We start from the raw sequence: 20,349 nt of genomic DNA on the forward strand, positions 1-20,349 counted from the left end.
CAGGAGACCGGGGTTCTATCTCTGGGTTGGGAAGATCCCCTGGAGGAAGGCATGGCTAACCACTCCAGTATTCTTGTCTGGAGAATTCCATGGGCAGAGGAGCCTGGCAGGCTACAGTCCATGGGGTTGCAAAGAGTCAGACATGACTGAATGACTAATACTTCACTGCAAGGGGTGAGTTATATTCTCAGTGGGGGGCAACCCCCCCCCAATAAAAGGCCAGATCTTTCTGTGGATTTACGTTAATCCTGTCTGACCTGACCCCAAGCACATTTTCAGGTCTACTGCTCACTGGTCATCCCCTTGCTCCAGGATCCCTGTGCTGAATTTAACTATCTGAACCATGCTTAACTGGATCTCTAAGACTCATGCTTTTTCATGAAGAGAGCAGTGGAATAGCTTCAAAATTCTGAGAGAAAGTCAATCTGTACTTCAGTTTCTGGTTTGTTAATAATTCAAGAACAAGGGCAAATAATAACATTTTAGGCTGAGACACAGAATTTACCACCTATAGACAATCCCACTGAAAGTCGCTTAAAGGAAGTACTTCAAGAAGAAGAAAATTAAACCCGGAAGGAAGGAATAAAAGCCAAGAAAGTGATGAGCAAAGAAACTGGCTGATATATGGTTAAATCTAAAGAAGCATCAACAAGGAATTCCCTGGTAGTCCAGTGGTTAGGACTGCTGCTTCCCCTGTAGGAGGCCCAGGTTTGATCCCTGGTCAGGGAACCAAGATCCCACAAGCTGCATCCTGCAGCTGAAAAACAAGCAAAAGGAAAAAAAAAAAAAAAAAGCACAACAGAGCAAAACTTGTGTGGAATGTGAAAATGATGTGGGATAAAAATATTGTCAACAGTTGAGAGGTGTGATTAGAGTGAAAGCGTTCTATAGTGCTTATGTGTCCTGGAAGAGGAAAGACTGATCGATTTCAAATGATTTGTGTTAAAATGGAAGGAAGGAAATGTTACAGCTTTCCAACCAACAGCTGGGAGGAAAGGCAGTGACAACAAAGCCATTAATCCATTAATAGGCAAAAAGGAAGGGAAAGGCAACATAGAAAAAAAACAGGGTAGCTAATTAACAAGATGGTAAGAGCAAATCTAACTAAATCCATAATCACAATATTTGTTCGTTCTTTCAGTCGCCCAGTCACGTCTGACTCTGCACCCCTAATGGGCTGCCCAAGTATTAAACTTACCAGTTCTGTCAATCCTTTGTTGCACTGATGAGAAATAAGAGATGAACGTTAAGAAGAAACAGTAATGTATATGTTTCAGTGCTATTCTCTCAAATCATATTGGTATATGGCCAAAACCATCACAATACTGTAAAGTAATTATTCTCCAATTAAATAAACTTTATAAAAAAGGAATAGAAAGATTTTTTAAATTAATGAAAACAAAGAACACATCCCAAATAGTGTAAAACTCACTGGAATTTGAGTCAGGAGATATCCAACCTGTTAACTAAGTCACAAAGTTGTGACCTCAAGTATATAGCCTAACCACTGTGGATCTCAGTTTCCTATAATGAAACACAAGAATATCTCAATAAAAACATATTATATGAATAAATAACAGAATGGAAAAAATGCTTCAAAATCTGACAAGCATCACAGAGAGCAAAGTTTTTATCTAAAGCATAAATACATAACACAAGTATTGAGAGAAAGTCAGTTTTTGGTCAAGAGTGCACTTGTTGGCAAGACTTGCTGATGAAGTCTCCCTGGGGATTAGGTCCATCCAGGCCAAATCCCCAGAGCAGGTCCAGAGCTCATCAAGGAGCAGCAAGTGGCCCTCTTCCTCCCAACTCCCACTAGAGATAACAGCTGTCACCAGCCAGGGCCACTCTCCACCCCTCAGGAAACATGGATCTTCATTTCTGTAAACAATAAAGCCCCAATACAATGGACACTTACAAAGCTGAAGAAAGTCCACTCGTGCGACTGGCTTAAGCAAAACTTGATGGTTGGTTTCAACCTGTGAAGTCCGATTTCTTTGGTTCCTGATTCCATGTCTGTGTCAACCTTTTAGGAAAGAATTGGATACTCTGTGCAGGAAAGCTAGCTTTCTTTATTTACAGCATCTAGCAGCGTGCTCCGTAGACAGTTGGTATCTGTTATAATATTTCCTGGTCAATCAGCTTTGAACAGATACTGCTGCTTAATCGACTTTTTTTCTTCCAATTTTATCAAGATGTGATTGATACATGACACTGTGTAAATTTAAAGTGTACACCATGATTTGACTAAAATCATGACAGGATTATCACAGAAAGTTTAGGGAACATCCATCATCTCATATAGATACAAAAGTTAAGAAACAGAAAAAACTGTGTGTGTGTGTCTGATGACAACTCTTAGGATTTACCCTCTTAACAACTGTCTTATATAACATGTGTGCTAAGTCACTTCAGTTGTGTCCAACTCTGTGCAACCTCATGGACTGAAGCCCACCAGGCTTTTCTGTCCATGGGATTTTCCAGGCAAGAATTACTAGAGTGGGTTGCTGTGCCCTCCTCCAGGGGATCTTCCCAACCGAGGGATGCTCGAGCATCTCTTATGTCTAACCTGAAATGGCAGGGGGTGGTTCTTTACCACTAGCGCCATCTGCAGTGCTATCTATAAATATCATGTTGTACATTATATCCCTAGGTCTTATGTATCTTGTAACTGGAAGTTTGGGGTATCTTTTGACCACCTGCATCCAATTCCCCCTCTCCCCTTACTCCTATCCCCACCTCTAGTAACCATAAATCGGATCCCTTTGAGTTTGTATATGTATTTGTTTTTGAAGTATAATTGACCTACAACACTATGTTATTTCCTGTTTACACAACACAGTGATTTTTTTCTAGATATTTCAAAATGTTCACCACCATAACTCTGGTTACAATATGTCACAATACAAAGATGTTGTTGTTCAGTCACTAATTCGTGTCTGACTCTTCACAACCCTGTAGACTGTAGCATGCCAGGCTCCTCTGTCCTCCACTGTCTCCAGGAGTTCGCTCAAATTCATCTCCATTGAGTTGGTGATGCTATCTAACCATTTAATCCTCTGGGGAATGACCGTATTCCCCATACTGTACATTTCACACCAAGGACACACTTATTTTGCAACTGGAAGTTTGTCCCTCTTAATCTCCTTGTCCTATTTTTTTATTCCCCCCTCCCCCCTCCCCTCCAGAGACCACTGACTGTTCTCTATTATACATAACTCTGTTTCTATTTTGTTACATTCATTTATTTTTTAGATTCCACTTATAACTGAAATCATACAATAGTTGTGTTTTTCCATCATTTCTTAATTTTTCTTTATTTATTTTAATTAATTAATTTATTTTTTTGGCTGTGCCAGGTCTTAGATGTGACATGTGGGGTCTAGTTCCCAGATCAGTGTTTGAATCTGGGTCCCCTTCCTTGGGAGCGTGGAGTCTGAGCCCCTGGGCCACCAGGGAAGGCTCTGCTTAATCAACATTAAAGGGAAGGATACATTTCTCAATAATTTAAACCTGGGATGAGATAGGCAGTGTAAATTTACTTTCCTAAGAAGAAGGAATCGTGGGTATCTGCCTAGACTACATTCACGTCTCCGCTTCGGCTCAGTCTTCCCACCCTCCTCATTTTTCAGAACCTTTGCCCTGTTATTTAATGTGGAATGGTATTCTGATGTCACAGTAACAGTACATGACTTTTTATTGAGTCAAGTCAATAAGCATAGCTGACTCTTACAAATATCAACCATCCCAGGGAGTGAGTGCTTCCAGTCATTACTTGTGAATGATTTTCAGTTACTGTGTCTATTATCACTCCCTAGGATGTAACCCTATAAGAGCCCCAGCTTAGCTCAGTACTCCTAACCTCATTGTAGAAAAAAATAGGCCAATGATATTGCCAGCCTGACACATCCTACCTGGCCATATTCACTTTTTAGAAAGGTGAGCTGGTCTCTCCAAATAAGTTGAGGGTGTTTAACAATAATTTAAACAAATCAATACAAGCAATTTTTTTAAGAACCTTCCTTTGTAATTTACGTACATTGGGAATACATCTTAATCGTATAAGCCTTTCTTCTGGAGGTATCCCCAAGCTGTGAAAAACTGAAATGCTTAGATCTGCTGATGATTCTTCCTAAGAACCAAGCAGCATCTAGGTCTCTGGGAAATAGGTTTGAAACCGGGCTCCAAAGAGCTCTGGTACCACAGTCCTTTATGTCTCAGCACAGAGGAGAATTCTACAAGAGCAGAGCAGTAGATAAGAAGTGATTTATTAGAATAGGATGCTTGTGAGGCTGACAAGTGGGTGGGTGAGAAATGCTGCATCCCAAGAATTTACTGGGCTACAGTTGTACAATAAAAAATGTGGGGAAGGTGAGAAGAACTTCCTTCTTTTTCTTGAGTAGATATCATGCTTCCATCACCAGTTCCTCCTCCAGGTTGAACAGGGGAGTTTTCTTGTTAGGAAGATTCCCTGGAGAAGGAAATGGCAACCCACCCCAGTATTCTTGCCTGGGAAATCCCATGCACAGAGGAGTCTGGAAGCCTATTCTGCATGGGGTTGCAAAAGAGTCAGACACCACTTAGCGACTAAACAACAGCACACAACATCCCTAGACACTATATCCTAGGGGTCATTAACTTACCGAGCTCACTGGGAAGCTGTGGGTCTCATGTCACCAGTGTTTTATTGTTTGGGGGCAAGTCTTGTGCTTCCATTGCATGGTTTTGTTGCTAGGCAAGCCTGCTTGGTTTTGTGGTTAAGCAAAACTGCTCTCTTGAGTAATTATTAATTACAGGGGTCTCCCATGTTTTTTCTACCTACAATCCCCTAGTGGGATTAACTAATCATCTACTTTCCCCCTTTATTCTGCCCCTATCAGTTTTGCATTTGAGATAGGATGGAAACATGATGTTGGATGGTCCTGTTTGGTGGGCTAGACTAAGATTCCCTTCTTGGAACATGGACAGGACACTGAAGGATGAGGAAACTGGGATAAGAGATAAATAAGAGGAGATAAGACTCTTGAACATCCTCTTGCCCTCTTCTCTTTGAAAGATGGGTACAGAACTCCACACTAGATCTTGGTTTTATGCAAGGAACCTTTAACTGGAAGTTGCCACACCAGGGATAAGAAAGAAAGGGAAAGAAGGCAGAAGATGCGGGAAAGAAAGGGGAGTTGTTCCCAGAAGCCCGCCAGTGGACAAGAGTAACTGAGCATGTAAGAAAAATGTCCAGAGTTTTTAAAAATACACCTTCCTAGATTCAACCCTAGAGATGCTATGCATCTGGGCGGGATCCTGACAGTCCATGTTTTAAATGCTTCCCATCTGATACTGATGCCATATTTGGGGACTCCGTGGCAAAGCAAAGTTTGTGTCCAAACAAATCAGGACTTAATTCTTAATATCTGACTTTAGAGGGGGAAAAAAAGGAGGAATAGGGCCTGAGGATGTTTAAAGTCAGTTGGTTAAAATACTTCCTTCTGTTCTAGCCTTATCCTCTCTCTTCTTTCCAAGCAAAATCTTTTGTATTCATTGTTGGTGTGGTGGTGGTAATAAGTAAGGGTGAAAAGGAATGACCTTCCAAGTCTTCCAAAAACCTAAGATCCTTAGGGGAAGCGAATATGCAAGAAAAATATTGAGAGCTGGAGGGATGGGCCGGCCATGCCCAGAAAAAGATGGTATAGGCAGAGGCTATTCAGAGGGTGGAAGGGAAACGAGGACACGAATGCCTGGAGTCCTCCAGAGAAAAGATGTGCCCTTCCCTAGGGGAAGATCCCTGGGGTGAAGGCAAAACCTGAGATAGTAGGATTTGATGGCAAAGAGCATCAGGCTTCACTCCCCAAAGCAGATGCCCTGGGGTACAAGGAGACCCTGGAGAGGGATGGGTGACTCTGTGCCCAGTAGGAAGGAGAGCAAAGGGGGCAGAAGGCCAGGAAGGCAAGGTGCCTTGGCAACAATTTGCAGGGCCAGAGGACATCAAGAAACAGGTGCCCCGCCCCTACAGCAGGACATGCACCCTAGGAGCAACTCTAGGAAAAGGCAGCGTGTTGAGACCTGACTTGAGAGTTTATGTTTGTGCTACCTCTGAAAAAATGGGGTTTTGGAACAGAATCCTATTGAGTTAAAGAAATAGGAAAATTCCTGTTTATTCCTATTTATAAATACATGTCTTGAATACCTGAGTCATGGACACGCTCAGGTCAAGACGTATCTGCTGCACCAGAAGCTAATCACATGAATAATAGCAGCATCCTGTAATAATCCATTGAACAGCCTGGGTAGGTATTGGGCAGGTATGATGTGTTGTAGAGTTTCCTACAATTCTGGCCCATAGACCAGAATTCTAAGCTGAAGATCACCTGTTGTAATCTTTAGAGTTGTAAGTAGAGCTATAAGTCGCTTCAGCATGCATGCAACTCTTTCTAATTCTAATTCAAGACTTTCAAATAGGGTCAAAAAGCAGAGTGGCCAGATTTAGCAAAGAAGTTGTCCCATGCAATATTTGCACGACTGGGACATTCTTATACTAAAAAAAAATTATTCATTGCTGTTCTAAAATGCATGTTTATCTGGGCATCTTCTAGGTTGTCTGGCAACCCTACAAAGAAGGGAACTCACAGGTGAGGGGGCCCACTAAGACGTCTGCCACTGTCCCCCCGAGCTGGTTAGCTGAGCTCTCACTTCACTCCAGGAGCCCTGCCAAGGCCCTGGCTGAGAAGCAGCAGCTGGACAAACCTTGGTGAGAAGAGGCAGGAATGTCAGTGGGCTGAGCAGCTTCCGTAAACATTTCAGGCTTCACTCCCTGCACCTGCCCATTGGCAGTGGGAAGTTCTAGAATGCTGCCTGGATTAAAGAAAGGAATGTAGGTTTTGAAATCAGTCAGACCTGAGTTCAGAGCCCATCTTGTCAACTACCATGTATATGACTCTAACTGAAGTACTTTAACCCTCCTCTTTTAGCCTACTCCCTACCAGACGCTTTAAAGCACGCAGTGAGGTGCATGGCGCTGGATTCACCTCAGTGCTATTATCTCACGTGCTTAGTTACTAAGTAAGAGTGTGTTGCTATTTAGTCGCTAAGGGGTATCTGACTCTTTGCAACCCTATGGACGGTAGTCTGACAGGCTCTCTGTCCATGGGATTTCCCAGGCAAGAATACTGGAGTGGGTTGCCATTTCCTTCTCCAGGGGATCTTCCTGACCCAGGGATTGAACTCACATCTCCTTCATTGGCAGGTGGATTCTTTACCACTGAGCCACCAGGGAAGTCTAAGTAAGAGCGTCGGAAACTTTAAATCACATTCCTTGGTCTCTGCCTCCCCTCTGGAATATCCTACTTGGATATGGCAATTATTCGGGCACACAGTTTGTCCCATTGCAACCTCATTATCTGTCTACAGTTTACATTTTATAGTATTTTCTTTTACCCTTGTCTGTTATACTAAAGAATTTATCTACATCTAAATAAAGGAATAGGGGAATTCCCTGGTGGCCCAATGGTTAGGAATTTGTGCTTCCACTGGAGAGGGGCTAGGTTCCATCCCTGGTATGGGAACTAAGATCCCAGAAGCTGAGCAGCCATAAATACATAAAATGGTTAATTTTAACAATAAATAAATGAATAGCACTCTTAACACATTCCCTAGTTCAGCATCCTGATCACAATTCCACCAAGCCCAGGGAGTGAGGACAATGTTGGTTTTGTTGTTCAGTCACTCAGTCGTGTCTGACTCTTTGTGACCCCATGGACTGCAGCATGCCAGGCCTCCCTGTCCATCACCAACTCCCAGAGCTTGCTCAAACTCATGTCCATTGAGTCAATGATGCCATCCAACACTGGTTTAAGTGTAGCTTTTTTTCCTGACTAAAAACTGTTTAAAATAAAGAATGTAAACTTACAGCCATTTATGTAATACAAATTTCCAAAGGGAAACTTATCTGCATAAGTATTTATTCAAAACACTTAAAAATAAAGTAAAAGTATAGCCATTTCTACTTGTCTCTAAATGGCAGGACCTATATCACCATCATGTTTCTATCTGCAGAACATGTGGCTCGGAATATAGTAAATATTTGTCACATGGTATTCTGAAAGTCTGGTTTTAAAGGCTATACGTTCTCTTGTCATTCACAGTCCCTATTTTGGTATAATCCCTGAGGGAAAGTACTATCTTCATCTGATTACATAAAAGTGATTTTTTTTTTCTGTTTACCTCTGACACAGCAAGTAGCACAGGGTCTGAGGTTAGTTGTGTTTACAAAGAAAGGGAGGATCAGCAGACGAATGGATAAGGAAGCTGCGGTACATCTACACCATGGAATATTACTCAGCTGTTAAAAAGAATTCATTTGAATCAGTTCTAATGAGATGGATGAAACTGGAGCCCATTATACAGAGTGAAATAAGCCAGAAAGTTAAAGACCATTACAGCACACTAACACATATATATGGAATTTAGAAAGATGGTAATGATAACCCTATATGCAAAACAGAAAAAGAGACACAGAAGTACAGAACAGACTTTTGGACTCTGTGGGAGAAGGCGAGGGTGGGATGTTTCGAGAGAACAGCATCGAAACATGTATATTATCTATGGTGAAACAGGTCACCAGCCCAGGCTGGATGCATGAGACAAGTGCTCGGGGCTGGTGCACTGGGAAGACCCAGAGGGATCGGGTAGAGAGGGAGGTGGGAGGGGGGATTGGAATGGGGAATACATGTAACTCCATGGTTGATTCATGTCAATGTATGACAAAAACCACTACAATATTGTAAAGTAATTAGCCTCCTACTAATAAAAATAAATGAAAAATAAAAAGAAAAAGAAAGGGAGGCGGGCGCTCCCTGGCAGTCCAGTGGTTGGCACTCTGCACTTCCCAGTTTGATCCCTGGGGGCCCCCACTTGGATCCCCGGTCAAGGAACTAAGATTCTACAAGCCAAAAAATTTGTGCTTACAGATATAAAGAACAGACTTTTGGACTCTGTGGGAGAAGGCGAGGGTGGGATGATTGGAGAGAATAGCATTGAAACATGTATATTACCATATGTGAAACAAGATGACCAGCCCAAGTTCAACGCATGAAACAGGGCACTCAAAGCGGGTACACTGGGACAGCCCTGAGGGGTGGGATGGGAGGGAGGTGGGAGGGGGGCTCAGGATGGGGGACACGTGTACACCCATGGCTGATTCATGTCAATGGATGGCAAAAACCACCGCCACAATACTGTAAAGTAATTAGCCTCTAATTAATTAATTTTTAAAAAAGAGAAAAAAAAATGTGTGCTTACTTAGTTGCTCAGTGAGTCCGACTCTTTGTGTCCCCATGGACTGTAGCCCACCAGGCTCCTCAGTCCATGGGATTCTCCAGGAAAGAATACTGGAGTGGGTTGCCATGCCCTCCTCCAGGGGAACTTCCTAACGGAGGGATGGAACCCAGGTCTCCCGCATTGCAGGTGGATTCTTTCCTGTCTGAGCCACCGGGGACATAAACAAAAAGAAAGGGGAGATTAGAGGTGTTTTAATAATAATAAATTATTTTTACAGATTGTAAAGTATTTTTGAAATACACCGGAAAAAATTCCATCATATAAAAGTGGTTGAGGGAAATAATGAAACTGCAAAACCTCTGTGAATATGCATTCAGCCTTCTACTAAACATGTAGCCAATTTGCACCTGGTACTCTGGATATGGAGCTCAGGACACCATGGTGTTGCAATACGGAGGGTCTTTTCTTTCTAATGTATTATTGATCAGTCCTTCATTATTTACGACACTAGTAAGTGATCCTCTGCACGTCCGAAGCACCATTCTTGCAAGGTACCCCTCATCTCTCCTTCATTTATTTTATAGCGTTTGAATTTGGGTCAATGAGGAGTCGATGTAGATTCAGAAGAATGATTTGAAGAGGGTCAATCCGCCAAAGGTGAGTTCAGGTCAGCCTCAGACCTAGCAGAACTTTTGACTGCGAGTTTTCAGAAATTACTTGTCGTGACTATCAGAATTCACAATTTGCTCTCCCCTCTCTCTCCTCAGCCCTCCCTTCTGCTCTCTTACATCACACCTTAAACATTTCCCTTTCTTTTTCTATATTGCTGGCACAGGTAGGAAGTTGTCAGTGAAAGTAGCTGAAAAAAAAAATCTAAACAAAGGATCTGACTTGGCTTGTTTCGACCTGATGTAGAACTGGCCACTGTAGTTTTCCTTAGCTTCAACTTAGAAAGCTTTTAAGAACTATTGTATCTTTTGTCCATCTTGGTCTTTTAGACTTTTCTACAAATGCTGTTTCAAAGTTAATGATAGAGCAAAGGAAGGGGGAAAGCCAGTTTGTTTGTAAACTCAAAGCAAGCCTTGAGAAAAAGAAGCTGTTATCTGAGGAAGTATAGCAAAGGTGAGGCCCAGATAATGAGAAAGGAGAGGCCTGTGCCCAAGGGCCGGCAGGGAAACAGAAAAATGGCTTTTCCTTTTCAACGGTCTGCTCCGAGTGGCCTTTTGTAGATTTGTGTCCTCTCTACCTGTTTACAGAGTAAGTGCCGTTCAGCATGGCATTACCTAATCAGGAAGAAAAGGGGGTTATACTCTCACATTAGAGGCAGAAAGCTAAGACCACGCAGCGATCCCAGCCCCTCAGCAGAAAGCCATGAACCTAAAAGCAGGTGCTTCTAATACTGAGTGCTTAGGAGTTACGTGCTGACTCAGAGAAAGGGTAAGATGTGAAGACCAGGCAAGTGAAAAAGCGCTCAAGTGTCAAGTTGTGGCTTGGATCTCACCATGGCTGGTAGAAGCCGTGCATTGGCTTGGTGAGAGCCTCTGTGGAGACTTTGGGTGTGCTTTGATGTTCTAATTCTGGACCCAGACCTTCGTAGGCCTTACCTTTTCCAAACCAGAGGTGGGTCTGTTTAACCAGCTTTGCTCCATGGCTGCAAAGTTGCCTTCTGTTTGCTTGGCAATACTGCCGACTTAATATTGTATATAGACTAGTATGACTCCGCTCGTGTTTGCTTTGGAGAATGTTGGATGAGTTCTTTTTGATTTTTGGTTTTGAAGAACCACATTTGTGCTGACTCATGGTATCCTGTTGTCCTTATAATGGACCCAAACAAGGTAAGATACGTTGAAGACAGGCCGGGGGTTATAGGTACTGGATTTAAAATCATCTTGTTAACCACTATGTTTGGTCAGTTGAACCAGCTCTGCTACTTATGGTAGTATTATAGACAATAAGAATGTACTAAATCCAGAATTTCATTTCAGCTAATAGTCTAGCTTCCTTTGGAAAAAAGCTGCTAATAAAAATTTAAAATGCTTAATTTCATTTCTGCCCACCTTGTGGTAATGATGAAATGTACCAAATGTTAAATAAGAAGGGGAAAAAAATCAACATGTGCTTCAAGCTGCTGGTTCATCAACTCTTACTTAAACAACTGGCTGGAGACTAATGACAAGCAGGGATTCCTTAGCCTGCTCTTCGCAGAAACTTTGGTTGACTCCATTATCTTGGTGTTTTGATGTGTAAGTGTTCTTATGAACAAATGTATTTATGTTTAGCCTGTAGGAGGGGAGATGTGTGTGAGCCCTTTAAAAAACGATTTTTTGTTTCTTGTATTTCACAACTTTTTAGGCCTTCTCTGTTGTGAGAGTTAAGAGCTGTAGCTTTGTTGTGGAAAGAATACTTTTGATGACTAATGTCAGGGAAGGAATATTTAGTCTAAAAATCCACTATTAGTTTTTTTTTCCCCAGAAGTAATTTTTGGAGAAAAAACTGTATCTGAATTTCGTTTTGACTTCAGAGCACCTATGTAAGAGAGCAGACTATTAGTAGGTAATTATTTAATTGCTTTTATGATTTGTTAAGCAGAAAGCTGCCATCATTCCTGTCCCGACAGTTTAGGAAAGTGACATCTATAAAGATTTTACTCCCCGTTGCTTGCTTTTTATACAGCATTTTAGATATTAGACACTTACCTAGTACCAAGAATATTCCCTCTTAGAGTTCCTACCTTAAAATTAGTTTTGTGAGTGCCTGGAAAAGAGAAACGCCACAGCAATTCTGAGGAAGTAGTCTGATATTTTTCAGAATTTCTCTTTGCTCACAGCTTCTTGAATTTTAAGATGGTTTACTTCTGTCCATGTCTTTTGTTTTTTCATGAATTAATTCTAAAAGAAAATTTGTACAAATGAAGAAGGATAGTTGGGAATTAGCAAGGTGCCCTTTAAAGTGCTCAAGTATATTTATATCTAATGTTTAGTTTCAGACTGCTAACATTTCAGATGGGCTTTATGACTTCTGCAGCACGGTTAATTCTTAAAACAGTGCTGCTTCTCAGATGTTCTGTGCATACGAATCACCTGGTGACCTTGTTGAAAGGCAGATTCTGATTAAGCAGGCCTGGGATGATCCTTTATTCTAACAAGCTCCCAAGGAATGGTGTTGTTAGCCCTTGAGTAGCCAGAGACACCCTTAAAATGGGTAGGTTGTGCCTTTCCGGTGATGGAGGGTGACGTGTATAGTAGGGTTGTTAACACAATAATTAGTAGACTGTTCTTGAAAAGTGGTCTTAATAAATCTATTAAATTCCAGCATCCTCTACAAATGCTTTTGAAAAATAAAAAAGTTTGGTCTCAGTGTAAGCAAATTGAATTTCACAAACGTTAAGTTTTACATGGATTGCAACCTTAATAATGAATCCAGTTTTCTAATGTAACGAAGGAATTATATTTAAAAACTTAAAGTAAGCCATTAGATTTATTGTATTGGATGAATTCAGTAGCAGGTGTTGAGAATTTAGAATGTAGAATTTGGGGGTAAATTATTCGTGTTATGGACCAGCAGTTAAAAGAGCACAATACAGTAAATTTTAAGGGAATTCATTAAGATGATAAAGTATAATGTACTACATGGACAGAGGTTGTTTTAATGTTTTGTACACGGACATATATACTAAATGCTCAGATTCAAAATGAACACATAGTGCGTACATGCTTAGTTCTGCGCAACTCTTTCCAGAATATTGGAGTGGGATGTTTTAGGTCTTAATACGTGTTAATGTTTAGATTGTGTTGATAAATTGTTTGTACATATTGATATCCTCCTTCAGCCTTGATCTCAGTTGTTTGTTCTAGTTTACTTTTTGCCTATAGGTCAATGTATGTTTAATCTTTGTTGATTCATTAACTGTCTTAAATATTAGGATAGGACTGGTCTTCCTGAGTTTGGTTATTTCATTCAGTAAAAATGGATTTCCATTTAGTATTGATGAATTTAAAATGTGGCTTCAACTTTAATGGAAGATACATAAACACGTATATGCTAAAGACTACTATACATTGACATATGCAGTCAGGAAGAAGAAAATATCTTAAATGGCATGTTGGAATTAAGTGATATAGATAGTTAATCAAAATTTGATTATATTAGTTAATTCTTTTAGTCTTAAGTATTACTTTATTCCCAAAAGCCAGAAAACACAGTAAGTTAATGAGAGTATAATAATGTACATCCTTAAATATCTTCCTGATGCTGTGACCTCTCTGTCCCTAAGATACAAACAGAAACTCCAATACCTTTGTAGAATTCCAACCCCTTTTTCGAGTTTCTCCCTCTGAGATTGAAGTTCATTATAATCATTATAATACATTTGGAAAAAAATCCCCACTAGTTTAACCTTATTTTTCTATCTAATAAAATGCTTGGTAATAATTATCACATAGAAATATCTGTGGAATATCATAGAGATCTAAAATTACTCTCAATAAAATAAATTGCTTCAGTACATGTCATAGCAAATATCACATTTTGTGTAGGTAAGCTAAACACATACCTTTCTAACTTCTTGTAATTGTCATTTCTAAATACTCCTTTGGCTAGAATTTTCTTGCCATTTGAAGAAGATAGAAATGATGGTTTTTTTTGTTTGTTTGTTTTTTGTTTTAAATCCTTGTTGGGTGTAGACCAAATTTTATTTCATTTATAATTGGTGGATATTTCTTATCTCTAAAGAAAGGTCAGCAATCTATTTGCAAATTTGTAATTGGCAGACGGATACCATATTCTATGAGGAAAAATAAAGACGTTTCTTGGGGGAGAGGGACCCTTGTAGTAATAGGCTTGTCATAAATTAAGATTTCTTCCAATATACCATCTGTTCTGGCTGAAAAAAACTGGATCCAGATTTAAGAAAAGTAAAGTTCTAATTTTTGTTTTCAACTGATTGAGAAGGAATTCCTATCCTTCTGTGTTTTGTTTCAGTTTCTGCCACTTGATCTGAATATGAATAGCAGTTACTTTCCCCCCCTCCCTTTATCCTTCATAGAAACAAACACATTGAATTCTACTGATATTCCTAACGTGGCTTCTCTTTGTGATTTGGAGGTCTGTTGTACAATGCCCTATCCAATCAAATGCCCCTGTTGATGTACTCTTTACTCCCTTCCTTCAATATATCTTCATATTCCCATGCCGTGATGGGAATCCTGTAATATCCAGACGATCCTAAGCCAGTCGTTTGAGTTTTGTCTTTCCAGTGGCTATCATATCATACACTTGGGAAATACCTATTCTCATTATGCAATAAGATAGTACTAGGAGCTAAACATTTTAGTCAATGTGAAGGCCATCAGAGATAGAAATTTCTAAAGTGTGGAATTCTCCACTGAACTGGAAAAAAAAAAAAATCTTAAAAAAAACCCCCCAAACTTAAATAGCAGGTAGGTTCCTAAATTGGCTACAAAAAAACAGAGTGCTGGCAAAGGTAAAAGGATAATAATTCCTGCATAACTTTTTCATAGGGATCTGTTCATAATGTTCGTGAATGCTTTATCATGAGTAAATGAATGAATTTGAGAAATATTAATGTGTTATGGTGTACTGAAAAAGAATGTATGCAAGCTAGGGAAGGTTACAGAAAGTAGTTTAGCTGTATTCATCATTGTATTTATTATAATAAGATGGAAAGAGTTGGCACTGGTCGTAATCGGATTTTGGGCAAATGAGCCATAGTATATGTAGAGTTGCTGGTATGTGTCAACACTGTTCTATGTGTTCAGATTATAGCAGTGAGGGGAAAAAACCTGAAGTCTAAAACCTAGTAGGGGAGAAATTAGTTTCTATTAAAATACACCCAGTGAAACAACCCTAAACATAAGATCACTTCTCAGAGCCATTTCAGTTTTGTTTAGCCCAAAAGACTGATGAGAATATAAATTACGAATAAAGGATGATTAAAGAAGATAGCTACTTTACCAACTGAGCTACAAGGGAAGCCCAGAAGATAGCTACTTTAAAACAGAAAATCTACAAGTGATAGCTTCCAATTCTGTGAACTACAGAATATCATAGGTTTTATAGAGATTAAATTTTATCATTTCTAGAAATTGCTTAATTGAAAATATGAAATAATAATTATTCCCTTCCCCCTAAACTTAACACCTAATATAGCTAGAAGGAAATCAGGAATCCCTATTATTAGTCCATGACATTTGATATTTTCCCCAATTTACATATAGTATCTCTTAGAGAAATGTTCAGTAATTATTTGTATGTTTGAAGGTGGGCAGTTTTTGTTTCATAATCAGAATAATTTGTTATAACTCATTCTACTTCTAGTAATTCCTAAACAATGAGTTCTGTGCCAAAAATATGTGAAGAATTCTAGATTTGTTGATTTGTGACTCCAAACTGAATTTCAGCACAGAAACAATGTTAGTTTAGAATCTCAAATTACGTGTAAGAAATTATTTCATCCCATAGTTGAGGCTGATACTATTTCAGGGTAAAATCAGGCAGTGGGATGTTTAAAATGCAGATTTCTTTTTGTTTCTTATTCCTTCTCAAGCTTGGAAAAGTTGCCAATAACTCAGTTACCTGAATCTGGGACTAATGCATTATTGTTCCCTCACATTTGCTTAACTTCAAAAAATTATCATAAAATGAGGTAAACAATTGAGATCAAGGCTAAAGAGAAATGTGGATTTATCTCCCTAAATCCTGCTAATCTTATATCCTGAAGTTTTATCTGATTTTATCCCCATTCTTTGCATGTCCTTTCCTTTCAGAGCTGGGATAGGAATGCTGTGTGCACATGTGTGTGTGTTCGCTCAGTCATGTCTGACTCTTTGGGATCTGGTGAACTGTAGCCTGCCAGGTTCCTCTGCCCATGGAATTTTCCAGGCAAGAATACTGGAGCGAGTTGCCATTTCCTACTTCAGGGGATCTTCCCAACTGAGGGATCAAACCCATGTCTCTTGTGTCTCCTGCATTAGCAGGCAGATTCTTTACCACTTCACCATTTGGGAAAACCCAGAAGTGCTGTCCCATACACCAAATAACAAGCCGCGAACAAAGGAATGATTGGTGAGTCCCAGCCAATCTCCTGAACTAGAAATCTTGAGTTTGGTAGGGTGAGAAGGGTAAATGGGATGTGGCTGCATTCAATCTTTTATATGTATAGTGCAATTAAAGATTCAGTTATGTATCTTTCATTGGAAGGACTGATGTTTAAGCTGAAACTTCAATACTTTGGCTACCTGATGCGAAGAACTGACTCATATGAAATGACCCTGATGCTGGGAACGATTGAAGGCAGGAGGAGAAGGGGACGACAGAGGATGAGATGGTTGGATGGCATCACCGACTCAATGGACAAGAATTTGAGTAAACTCCAGGAGTTGGTGATGGACAGGAGGCCTGGCATGCTGCAGTCCATAGGGTTGCAAAGAGTTGGACCCGACTGAGCAACTGAACTGAACACATCTTTCCTGGAAGTTAGCTGATTATGAACTACTTTACTCTGCTTGTCACATTCCTAGCTAAGAATCTTAAAGACAAACAATTGTATTGAAGAAAGACGAAGTGCTTTAGGAGGAAGAGATTTAGGGGGAAGAGAGTGCTTTAGGGGGAAGACACTGAAGCACAAAAGGAGGTAGATTAATTTTGTCCATCATATTTGGGAAATTTTTATAGTCTTGGTGGTTTTAGAGATGCCATTTGTTCTGTAAACCTATGCTTGATATAGCATAGTTCCTTAGGTGCTGGAAGGTACTACAAATTTCAAGGTACTGTAGGTTTGGCTTCACATTTTGACTTATATGATTTATACAGTGATTGGAGTCATGCAGTTTGGTGGTAGAGATGGTTTAACAGTCTTACAGTTAATTATTTGTATCTGATAACTGGATGCTATTAGCAGCTTTCTAAGCAGTTCTTATGAACTATATATATAAATGCTTTAATCAGAACCACCATCCTGTTGAGGTTAATACTCATTCTATTTGCCGATGAGGAAACAAACTCAGGAGACTGCTGACTTTCCCCAAGGCTACATAGCTACTAAGTGATAGATTTATTTATTTATTTATTTATTTTTTAAGTGATAGATTTAAAATTAAGTGTGTGTGTGGCTGCATAGTCATGTCTGGCTCTTGGAGACCCCTTGGACTGTAGCCCTCCCAGTTCCTGTCCATGAAATTCTTCAGGCAAGAATACTGAAGTGGGTAGCCATTTCCTTCTCCAGGGGATCTTCCCCACCCATGGATTGAACCCTGGTCATCTGCATTGCCGGCAGATCCTTTACAGTGTGAGGCACCAGGGAAGCCAAATGGACCATTAAGCCTATGTTTTCACAGTAGTAGATTTTCTTCCTCATCATTTGGTTACTTTGAACTCTTACAGAAGAGTTGAGTTATAGTCTTGGCTTTGTCTGCCCAGCTAAGGGTCCTCCAATATGCCACCTGAATTCTCTGGACCCCTGTCTTGTCTGTTGAATGAGGTCTAGACCACCTGATCACCAAGATCTATTTAACGGTCAACTCTTAAAATATCTATACTTTGTGGGTTCAGTGTTTGAGCCTAGCTCACTTACTCACTTTCCTAAATGCATCTTCTGTTTGGGGCAAATATATGTACAGTTTTATTACCGCTTATATACCCTTTACCTCTCACGTGAGCTGACTGCTGTAGGTTGTCATTGTACTCATTTACTGCATTCCCCATATACCAGGAAATATACTAAGTGCTCCAATCGGATGATCACAACAGCTCTATACGGTGGATATTAAAGTTCCCATTTTATAGGGGGGAGGCAGGTTTTGACTTATCCAAGGTCAAACCAGAGTGGTGGAACCAGAATTCGCGTTCTTCGACAACAGCTCTTACGTAACAATGGAACATTAATGACACTGTATGTTTTTCTAATTCTGCTTTAGGCTTAAAGATCATGAACATTTTTTTTTCAACCAGTTTTTTTCTTTTTATAAGATAACGTTCGCTCCTGTCTGATTTAACTATCTGCTCACCTTCTGTCCTCTTTACCAACCACGAGGAAGGAGGAGAGTAAGAAGGAGGTTACTGCTTCTGTGTTAAATGTGACTTTCGAAGTCTGCGTTTATAGCCGAGCACAGGAAAAGGAACGGAGCCCCTTGGCTTTGTGCCTCTGCGGCAAACCGTGGCTCTCTCCTTCCGCGTCCTTTCCGAGAATTCGCCTCCTCCTCCCCCGCCCCGAACTACATTTCCCAGCGGCCCGCGCGGCCGAGAGCGCGGGCTCGACCAGCCCTTCCTTCCTTCCTTCCTCCCTTCCTCTCCTATCAGCCGGTCGCAGCGTGATGACGCAGACTCGCCGGGCGCTGACGAGTGACGGCGTTCTGGCTCGCGACCGCAGCGGCGGCCTTAGCAGCGGCAATAGACGCAACAGCGGCGACTGCAGGGACGACGGCGACGACGACGGCGGCGGCGGCGGCGGGGCGGACGCTGTGCGCAAAGGGGAGGGGTAGGCGGGCGGCGCCGGCGGCTTCAACTGCGGCAGCTACACGGCTGGGGCGTGCGGAAGAAGAATCCCCATCAGCCGGCGGCCGACCTAGGCCCGAGCAGCGCCGGGGGCCGCTCGCGTTGTCTTCTGCGGGGGGATCTCCATAGAGACGGTGACACACAGAGGCGGGGGTCCGCGGGAGCCTGCGGGACCGGAGAGCCAGCTCCTCGGCCTCTGTGGCCGCCTCCCCCCGCCCCCCTCCACCTCGCTGCCGCCGGCGCGCGTTCTCTTCTCCGCTCCTGCTCGCCGCCCCGCGGTTCCCGGTGGGCCTGGGCCCCCGCTGTGAGGGCAGCGCGGGTGGACTCTTGGGGGCTGGGGCCGGGCGAGGCAAGGCGGGGGGCGGGGGTCCTCTGAGGCCGCCTCTGCCTCTCCCGCCCCGGAGGGGGAAGCCGCGGAGGCTCCGCCATGGCCTCGGGAGCCGGAGGCAGAGGAGGGGGCGGGGGCGGCGGCGGCAAGATCCGGACGCGGCGTTGCCACCAGGGCCCGATGAAGCCTTACCAGCAGGGGCGACCGCAGCACCAGGTAAGGAGCACCGGCGCCGTGTGGGAGAGGGGCCCTTCCCGGGCCCACGGTGCGGGCGGCGACGGGGTGGGCGGGGGGGCGGCCCTGGCGCCCCACGTGGAGCGTCCGGGAGGCCCCGGGCGAGGCGGCGGGAGCCGAGGCCGCCGGGGCGGCGACGGGAAGTGGGCTTGAGGCCGGCCAGCCCTGCGGCGCACACGTGTGGCTCGGCCGCCTCTCTCCACCCCCGCCCCGCACCCCGGTCCTCTCTGCCCCGGGGCTTTCCCCGGGCTGGGGCGCAGGGCGGGAACACGAGTCCGAGGCCCACGGTGGGCCCAGAATTCTGTCCTTTTTTTTTTTTTTTTTTTTGGCGGGGATTAGGAGCTTGGAGGAGGGGGGGTAATTACTCATGTCCCTTAAGGGAAAAGGGAAAAAGCTGTGGCTGGGAGCCCCCTCTCCCCCCACGCCTGCAGATTTCTAGTCTCCCGCGTTTCAGCGCGTGCGGGGTGGGGGGCTGCCCCAAGGGCGCTGATCCTCACCCCGCCGGGGTACCTACCTGGGGATTGGCGGGGGCGCTGTTACAGGGAAAGTGGAATAACTTATTCTCCATCCTTTAAATTCTCCATCTCCCCGTGGCCCTCCCCGCTCTAAGAGCCCTGGCTTATTTTTTTATTTTCTTCTTCAACCGGGTTATGGTTAGTGGCACTGGGGCATTTTGAAAGATCAGCCCTCCCCGATCTAAGAGCCCTGGCTTATTTTTTATTTTTTTCTTCACCCGGGATATGGTTAGTGGCACTGGGGCATTTTGAAAGTCCCTCTCCGGACTGACGTCTTTTTTTTCCGTCGCGAGACTCTTCCCTCCCCACTTTTGTCCAACCTTTCTTCCCCCCACCCCCACACCCGCGCGTTTTATTTTCTAGACTAGAATTGGCCATTATGCACAGTTGACCGGGACTCCAGTTCTGATCTCATGCACAAAATATTTTAATATTGCAGTGGGTATTCTAGAAGTTTAGGTACTTTCGACACTACAGGGATGTTGGTGGTCT

General features: G+C 42.5%; 1 protein-coding gene and 1 long non-coding RNA gene across 3 annotated transcripts in view; one reads left to right on the top strand and one right to left on the bottom strand.

Annotated features, from left to right (window-relative positions):
* Positions 1-9,461, bottom strand: part of LOC133059188 (uncharacterized) — a 15,054-nt gene extending 5,593 nt beyond the window's left edge. The window contains exons 1-2 of the long non-coding RNA XR_009693489.1: positions 9,292-9,461; positions 1,919-2,026 (exon numbers count right to left, since the gene is read on the bottom strand). This is a non-coding gene — a long non-coding RNA (uncharacterized LOC133059188). The remainder of the gene's footprint in view (positions 1-1,918; positions 2,027-9,291) is intronic.
* A 9,599-nt stretch (positions 9,462-19,060) lies between these two features.
* The window catches only part of NUP153 (nucleoporin 153), a 61,853-nt gene continuing 60,564 nt past the window's right edge, over positions 19,061-20,349 (top strand). For both annotated transcript variants that reach the window (XM_061147559.1, XM_061147560.1), the window contains exon 1: positions 19,061-19,324. In XM_061147559.1, the coding sequence (XP_061003542.1) occupies positions 19,208-19,324 (117 nt within the window). In that variant the 5' untranslated portion in view covers positions 19,061-19,207. The remainder of the gene's footprint in view (positions 19,325-20,349) is intronic.

The sequence above is a fragment of the Dama dama genome, chromosome 7 (genome assembly GCF_033118175.1).
Source record: "Dama dama isolate Ldn47 chromosome 7, ASM3311817v1, whole genome shotgun sequence".
Lineage (NCBI taxonomy): Eukaryota > Metazoa > Chordata > Mammalia > Artiodactyla > Cervidae > Dama > Dama dama.